Source organism: Protobothrops mucrosquamatus, unplaced genomic scaffold (genome assembly GCF_001527695.2).
Source record: "Protobothrops mucrosquamatus isolate PMUCROS unplaced genomic scaffold, P.Mucros_1.0 scaffold19, whole genome shotgun sequence".
NCBI classification, from domain to species: domain Eukaryota; kingdom Metazoa; phylum Chordata; class Lepidosauria; order Squamata; family Viperidae; genus Protobothrops; species Protobothrops mucrosquamatus.
The window spans coordinates 400082-408845 of record NW_015386404.1 but is presented as its reverse complement, the minus strand read 5'-3'; the positions used below and the strand labels follow the sequence as shown (position 1 = coordinate 408845).

Genomic DNA, 8764 nt, shown 5'->3' with positions numbered 1-8764 from the left:
GTTATGTTAATTATTTAAAGGAATATTAGTGTTTTACCAAATATCAGTTGTAACTATACCGATTTATTCTTATAAATGTCTAGTATTATATAAACAATAATATTCAATATGAAGACCCGGACGACAGCTTGTTCGCTGAATTATGTATTTACTGTAGTTATCCACACCCTGTCCCCTTTATCCCAATTTTCCTGTACCCACACCGACCCCACTTTTTCCCTACCCATATAAAATCTAATAAAATATATTTTTTTTAAAAAAAGAAATATTTTTTCTATCCAGGTAGGCTCAGGGATCAAAATTCCAGATTTGGTTGTGTGTTCACACTGAGCCACAGTCCGCTTCAGCTAGCCACCTACAATCTGCCACAATATTTATTAAACCGCTGCCTCAAAACCAGGAGAGAATAACTGACTAAGAAAATACACGCACTTGAATAATCAGTGTGAGACTATTTAAAAAATCGGCAAGTCTCCTGTCCCCCCCCACACACACACTTTCTAACTACTAGCTTGGAAGAATAGTTGTTTAGAAAAATCTGTTGGCTTATAAAGAAAACTTCTTAAGTCACATTTTGAATCTCATTCCCAACTGAGTTTTATTCCTAGCTTTGAGTTTTATTCCTAGCTTTGTTTAAATACCAGTGGACTGTATGTGTCTATTATTTCCTTTTCCTGCAATTTTCTCTATGTATAGCTGAGAAACAGAATCCAGAATGAATACTTGTAGATCAAAAGTGCTATGCACAGAGGAGAACCATTTATACCCCTGGAATATGTGTAGTTTTAAGTCTGTTTTCCCTAGAAACCATTGAAGCACAGTTTTAAAAAATTAAAAGCATAACAAAGCAGTAAAAAGTCATTTGAACAACAAATATTAGAATTTGTTGCAAAGATTATTTCTGCAGCCAATGGAAACTAGAACACCGATTGGATAAGTAACAGCAAAAAAAAAAAAAAAGGCCAAAACAAAAACAGATTTCTGCAACATCTCCAAGAAGAAAGATTCCATAATTATAAGACCTACTGTATTCAAAACATTTTAAATCTTATATTCCCTAATGGTAGAGTTTGTCTCATGTTTGCAGTTTTCCATTATTACAGAAGCTTGAAGCTGGCATCCCCAAATTTTGAAGTTCAAAATTTATAGTGAAACCGTAGAGAATGAGTTTTAATTTTTTTAAAAAAAATAATATAATGTAAAATGCAAAAAACCCCGCATATTTGGGGAAAACTGTTCTCTCATTTATTTGATTTAATACAGAAATGGGGCAGAGCATGCTTCTAAACGAATGGATGCAAAACAGAAAATAGCCCAGTTTCTCCATTATGTAAGAACATTAGAAAAATATAATGGAGGAGGCCAAACACCCATTCATTTCATCACCTGATTTCTCACAGTGTCAGCCAGAGGGCAGTTTAAATCCCAAAGTTTGGTAAACTATGTTGCTTTTTGTCAGAGGCAGCTGATTCAAAGATAGGCTGCACCTATACACAGAGGTTCGGTTTTAGCTTTTGCACCTCTGTCTCACTGCCTTTATCTGGATTTTTTTTTTTCAAAAACCCCTGGGTCATCACCAGTTTGCTTGTGAAAAGGTGACACCTCTGCCGCAAAACCTATGCTTTTGCCAAGTGTGAATCCAGTCCAGGAAAAGGCTACAGATGCCCTCAGCAGTTGGTGCACACCCCAAGACCCCTTGGAAGATTTTGCTTAGCAGATGCAATTTTCAGTTGCAAGCAGTTGCAATGTGGTAGCAGCCGCAACCATTTGCAAAAGTGTTTTTTTTTTTTTAGCATTTTGTACAATTTAGGGGTGACCTACATTATCAACCCAAAAAATTATGAACAACTCGTTCCTATCAGGAACTTTTTTCATTTATCAGCCGGAAGGTTCAAATCCAGGAAGCCCAACATCTGCCCAACAACTTCAACACAGACTCCCGATGGAAAACCAAATGGGTTGCTGGATGTCCAGACATATAAATGACCCCACATAAAGGGTGTCCAGCTTTGAGCTGCCATGCCAGCAATGGGCAACCCTGAGTAGGATTTGCACCTCACACAGCAGCTACCGGGACACTCTGTATAAATGGGTCATAGCATCCTCCACTCAGTGTGACTGCGGGCGTCCCACGTCAAACTGTAAATCACAAGGTGACTGGTTGTAAGCTGAGGCATAGACTGGCCCAGTTTCTGATTTTTTTTCCATATAAACGATGCTGCGCCTCAATGGTTAGATGGCCTAGACCAGAAGCCCCCAACCTTTTGGGTCCCAGGGAGACCCAAAGAGAAAGGCTTTTCCATGGACCGGAGGGTGCGTGGTTTTGTGTGCTGCCTGCATCCCACGGATGGGGCTTTGGTTGTTTGTGTGGACTGGTTGCTGGCATGCCACGGCCCAGTACCGGTCCACGGTCCAGGGATTGGGGACCCCTGGGCTAGACATTGGTATTTGAACATAGATCTTTTTAACATTTATATTTTATTGCATTTTTTAATCTAGGGGAAATGTTAATACATATTGCAAGTCCATGTAGGATATACCATACACTCAAATAATCAATAGATAGGAGTGACCAAAATGACACCTTTGGCCTGGCCCCACCAGCTCTGGGCCCAGCCGCACCTACTTATGATGAAGCCAGCTCAATGGAGCAAGGGGAGGGAAAGGAGAAAAACCAAAGCTACTCACCCTTACAAAGCTGGCCGGAAACCAGCCCTCTTCATCGTCAATCTGTCCCCACCACCAGTCCTTGTTGGAGGCATCAAGCACCTTGATAACGTCTCCCGCTTTAAACGCCAACTCCCGGTTGGCCATGGTGACGTGATCCCATACTGCCTCGGCACTGACAATCGAACCGCCACTGATCAGCTTGAAAGACAAACACAAGGCCCATCAGCCACGATCTCTTCCCCCCCCCAGGGAGAAAGCCACCTCCTCCCACCACCCGTTCGGAGGGGATAAGGAAGCCATGCGCCTTGCACCTGGTGGGAATGCTAGTCTCTCCCTTTTGAAAGGACACGGGGAGTTTGGGCCCCCTGGCTAGGGAAGGTCTGCGCCCAAATGATGCCGTGCAAGTCATTTCAGGGAAAGACTTCTTTCTGTAGGATTTTTTTGGCTAGACTAAGGCAGTCCTCAACGTACGACCATTTCATTTAGAGACGTTCAAAGTTACAGTGCATTGAAAAAAGTGATTTACGACCCACCCTCACATTTACGACCATTGCAGTATCCCAGGATCAAAATTGACACCTGATAACCGGCATGTGTTTACAACGGTTGCAACATCTGGGTTCTTGTGATCAGCATCTGCAATTTTCCCAGCCAGCTTCCAACAAGCAAAGTCAATGGCGGAAGCCAGATTCGCTTAACGACTGCAGTGATTTGCATGGCAAAAAAAGAGGCTGTAAAGTTGGGTGTGTAACAACTGCCTTGCTTAGCAGTGGAAAAGTTGTTGTGGTCGTAAGTCAAGGACTACCTGTATAGCATTAAAAGCTGCAAATGAACACACATGCAAAAAGACACGTGTCCAGCACAAATCCTTGCATCCGGAAAGCTATCAAGCCAGGGTTTCCACTAAGCCTTCTCTCTGGGAATCTGACATAATAGATAAAAGAATGTTTTTTGCATCAACTTAAAAAATGGGGGGGGGAGGGAGAAGCAGGGCAAGAAAGATTAAGCATTCCCCATAAACCCAGAATACTGAATATCAGATGGGAAAGCAAACGAACAACAACAACAACAACAAAAAAGAATGGAGTATGGAACAGATTAAGCTAGCTAGTTGTTGGCTGAAAGCCTCAACAAAATCACTCTTTGCAATGGGGAGGATATTTAATTAGTTCTTCCATTTTCTACCATCTATTGCTAAGTAACAGTAAGTAATAGTTCAAGCACTATTAATATTCAGACAAGGACTGGCAGAGCCAGGGGGAGGAGTTAAATGAGGCATCAGTTTAGAATGATTACGCAGACACAAGAGAACTAAGTCTCTCTCTCTCTCTCTCTCTCTCTCTCTCACACACACACACACACACACACACACACTTGAATACTGTTGACCCTTATCCAGTTCTAACCAAGTGCTAATTGAGAAGATTCCTGCGCAGAGGCTTTAGCAATAAATCAGTAATTTGGAACATCTGCTTTTGGACCTGTTTTTTCCCCTCTGACATAATTTGACATTATGCACGAATCGTATGAATCTTCACGCTAGTTCAAATCTCATTTCACTTCAAGTTAGGAGTTTGTGGCTGATGGCTAAGAACATCAGCTATCACTTCTCTGTACTACAGATCTCTGCAACATCAAGAATGCAGGTGCTACTCCACATCTAGAGTAAACTGCTATAGGAGAAATAGCCTTCTCGGAAAAACCCTTCCTCGCAATCTCTCTTGAGGCCAAATGTCCCAAGCCACCCTCACCTTAGGATGGCTCATGGTGGAATCAAAGCCATCCTTATATACTCAAGCCATTCCACCAGGTAATTTCTTCAGAGTTCTAGATTGGTTCTCTCCTTGATAAGTTTCCATCCATTACTTCTTGTCCTGCCCTCAGGGGCTTTGAAGAATAGGTTGACTCCCTCTTCTCTGTGACAGCCTCTGAAATATTGGAAGACTGCTATCAAGTCACCCTTAGTCCTTCTTTTCACTAAACTAGACATATCCAATTCCTGCAACTGTTCTTCATATATATTCCTGCAACTGTTCTTCATATATTTTCGCCTCCAGTTCCCTAATCATACTCTTTCTAGAGTCTCAAACATCTTTTTTATATTGGGCTGACCAAACCTGGATGCAATATTCCAAGTGTGTGGCCTCACCCGTGCAGAATAAAGTGGTACTAACACTTCACATGCTCTTGACACTACCCTCTGTGGATATAGAGGGATAGATAATCTGCTATAAGGTTTAGCTGGCTCTACTAAATTTTTTGCATGGGGAAAGGACACTTGAAGAGCATGGCAAGACAAGAAACAATGGATAGAAATTAAGCCGGGAGAGAAGCAACCTAGAACTAAGGAGAAATTTCCTGACCGTGAGAACAATTAACCAGTGGAAGGACTTGCCTTCAGAAATCGTGAGTGCTCCCTCGCTGGAGGCTTTTAAGAAGAGACTGGACAGCCACTTGTCTGAAATGGTATAGGGCAGTGGTGGTGAACCTATGGTACGCGTGCCAGAGGCGGCACTCAGAGCCCTCTCTGTGGGCACGTGTGCTGTCGCCCCAGCCCCATCTCCCCCTGCAGCCCACTCCTCACGAACAGCCCCCTCAATGGAGAGTTCCCCCCAGGCGTGGCCCATGCGGAGCAGCGCAGCCAAGGACATGGCAGCTGGGCAGCACGGACAAGACTCTGCCCTTGCACCCCGTCACGGGCAGATGATGCTGTGGGGCATGGGTGGAGGGCGTGGCCATGGCGCTGCTGGGCTGCCTGGGCGATCTGCTGCGGTGGGCCATGGAAGTGGTGGGTGGCCCCGTGGGTGGGGCACGGTGCAGAGTGGGGGTGGGGTGGGGGCAGGGTGGTTTGGGGGCACTTGATCTCTCAAAGGTTCGCCCTCACTGTTATAGGGTCTCCTGCTTGAGCAGGGGGTTGGACTAGAAGACCTCCAATAGAAGGGACAATAGTCCTTTCCAACTCTATTATTCTGTTATTCTTATCAGGTTTTGCCAATCATGGAAATGGATTCTTCTGAACCATTGGTGGATTTCTTGCCTGCCAGTTCTTAAACTCATTACTTTTCCAACCTCCTTCTGCCTCTCCTCTGCAGTGTTTCCCTCCTCTCTTTCCTTCAGTGCTTTCAAAAGGAAAAACATCAGGAAAAGTTCCCATTACTTATTTACAAGCTCTGTTCCCTTGTTTTCCCTTTCGGGCCTCTCAAGTGGAATTCCACAAGTACCACCCTCAGCAAGATCTGCCAGCCGTGACCCCAGAAGCTGCTGATGCTTTTATTGCTTAAAAAAAAAAAGGAGGAGAACCAAAAGGCTGAAAAGAGGAGTTTAGGCAGGAAGATCTTAAAATGCAGAATTATTGCTGAAGCTTGCTAATGGACATTGTGTGTGAAACTTCTAAATAAAGCTGAAAAATCTGTGGTCAAATAGAAGCATTCATTTTCATGCCAGGATTAAAACCCTAGTAAGACCACACCTGGAATACTGCAGCCAATTTTGGTCACCTTATCACAAAAAAGATGTTGAGAGATTGGAAAAAATTCAGAGAAGAGCAACTAAAATGATCAAAGGCCTGGAGACCAAAACATACGAAGAACGGCTGCGGGACTTGGGTTTGGCTAGTCTAAAGAAAAGAAGAAATAGAGGAGACATGATAGCAGTGTCCCAGTATCTGAGGGGCTGCCACAAGGCAGAGGGGGCCAGGTTGTTCACCAGAGCACCAGAGGGCGGACAAGAAACAATGGTTGGAAACTGGTCAAAGAAAGAAGCAACCTGGAATTAAGGAGAAACTTCCTGACAGTGAGGACAATCAACCAGTGGAACAGCTTACCTCCAGAAATCATGGGGGCTCCATCACTGGAGAGTTTTAAGAAGAGACTGGACATTCACCTGTCTGAGACGGTATAGGTTCTCCTGGTTGAGCAGGGGGCTGGACTAGAAGACCTCCAATGTCCCTTCCAGCTCTATTCTATTCTATTCTCTTTTGAGTTGCACACCTTCATTAGTTGAAGACCATTGAGATGGATGGACGAGGAAGAAGGAAGAAGTTTCTCTAAGATACTGTTATGGGATCCTCCTTTCATACGCCCACACTATCATGGATCTAGATACACTGAAGGCACTTTCAGGCCACCCAGTTCATGGATGGCTGTCTTGAGCTCTGTCTTTGACCACAACCTCCTTATCACACTGCTGGAAGTCACCCAATCACCTCCATCAAAATCTGGTGGCAAGGGCCCTTATCTCCTTCAAGCCAGAAGAACCCAGAAACGGTCGTCTTGGCCGTCATAAAATGGGGGAAAATTTCAACAAATGCAAAGGAAAAACTAGACCTCCCTCCAGAAATCTAGAAAAACATGAAGCATCCACCTACTTCATCTCCTCATGTTATTCACTGGATTCCCGTCCTCCTGTAAGTATAACTATGTGGCCCATAACACAGAATTGAATCACTTATCATTAAGCAAGTGATTTCAATGTCCTTTTTAAGAGAAGGTACCATGTTGAACACTGGGCTTTAGGTCTGCCAGTTGACATGAAGTCCAAGTGGTCAAGATGCAGCTCCAGAGGTTCCTGAAGGAAACTGATGACCTTCACTCATCTCAGTCAGCTTTCAGAACAAGATTCAGTACAACGGTCACAACCTTCCCAAAGGCCTTAAAGATCTAGCTCTTCCTGTAGGCACCAAGCCAGGACAATGTGAGAATCTACTAAAATGTTGAACACCAAGTTTTTCCACAGTGTGATTGTTTTACTGCAGTCGTTTGGCCGCTGTGATTTAAGTGGTTGCTCTGTTTTGATCTTTTAACCCTCTGGTAAGCCGCCCAAAAATCACTCAGGGAGTGGAAAGCCTTAAAATTGAATAAAGAGTAATAAAATAAGTTAAAAGATTCATAAAATGACAGGTGGGAAAACAGACAGAGAGAATGCTGGACAGAAGAATGGAATGAGACTTGCACTGAAGCTGAATGAAAGGCACAGTTCTTCAGGATGAACCAGTTTAGTTTCCTTCAAGCTTTCCCTGTCAGTGTGGGAAATCATGCTGTGTGTGTGTGTGTGTGTGTGTGTGTGTGTGTGTGTGTATCCCCGCATGCACAAGCTATGGCTAATATCTAGAGAGAGACCCCCTAAGAGTGCCGAGAAGACCAACAAAGATGATTAGGGGACCGGAGGCTAAAACATACTGTACGAAGAACAATTGCTGGAATTGGGTAGGTCTAGTTTAACGAAGAGAAGGACGAGGGGGGACATGATAGCAGTGTTCCAGTATCTCAGGGGCTGCCCCAAAGAAGAGGGAGTCAAGCTATTCTCCAAAGCGCCTGAAGGCAGAACAAGAAGCAACGGATGGAAACTAATGAAGAAGAGTCTATGGAAGTTCTCAGTCATCCAGGTCACGATTGTCCCAAAGGTGCTTTTTTTCAGGAGGCAATTGGACTTTCTTGAGTTTCTTTTGAAGACCTTTCACTTCTCATCCAAGAAGCTGCTTCACCATCTAGTCAGAGCTGAAGAAGCTTCTTGGATGAGAAGCAAAACATCTTCAAAAGAAACACAAGAAAGTCCGGTTGCCTCCTGAAAAAAAAAGCACCTTTGGGATAATCAAGGAGAGAAGCAACCTAGAACTACGGAGAAATGTCTTGAGAGTTAGAACAATCAATCGGTGGAATGGCTTGCCTGCAGAGGTTGTGGCTGCTCCATCATTGGAGGTTTTCAAGAAGAGACTGGACAACCATTTGTCTGAAATGGTAAAGGGTGTCCTGTCCATGTCCTGTAAAAGGGGTTGGACTAGAAGACCTCCAAGGTCCCTCCCAACTCTGTTATTCTGTTACTCTCACCCTGACACCAGCCATGTTGGGTAAGACTGCTTGTTTCTGGTTGAGACCTCTTGATGCTCTCGAGCTCATACAACTCAAGGGCATCCAACCAGCCAAGACAAAAAAAAAACCTCTTCCATTTAACAAAAAAAAAAATCCACTGATTTCCCCTGCTCCGTTCTGGCCCACTGCCTTTGGCAATCCCACCTCCCTTTCTTCGGTTCTGCTTATCTCCCCCATTGCTATTCTGAGACTGCTCTAAGAAGCAATTCAATGGCTTCGGCTTTTTG

The 8764-nt window shown here is 44.1% G+C and overlaps 1 protein-coding gene across 2 annotated transcripts in view; it reads right to left on the bottom strand.

The window, feature by feature from the left end:
* Window positions 1–2829, bottom strand: part of ARHGEF9 (Cdc42 guanine nucleotide exchange factor 9) — a 96684-nt gene extending 93855 nt beyond the window's left edge. For both annotated transcript variants that reach the window (XM_015810775.2, XM_029283107.1), the window contains exon 1: window positions 2689–2829. In XM_015810775.2, coding sequence (XP_015666261.2) covers window positions 2689–2814 — 126 coding nt within the window. In that variant the 5' untranslated portion in view covers window positions 2815–2829. The remainder of the gene's footprint in view (window positions 1–2688) is intronic.
* Between the last annotated feature and the right edge of the window lie 5935 nt (window positions 2830–8764).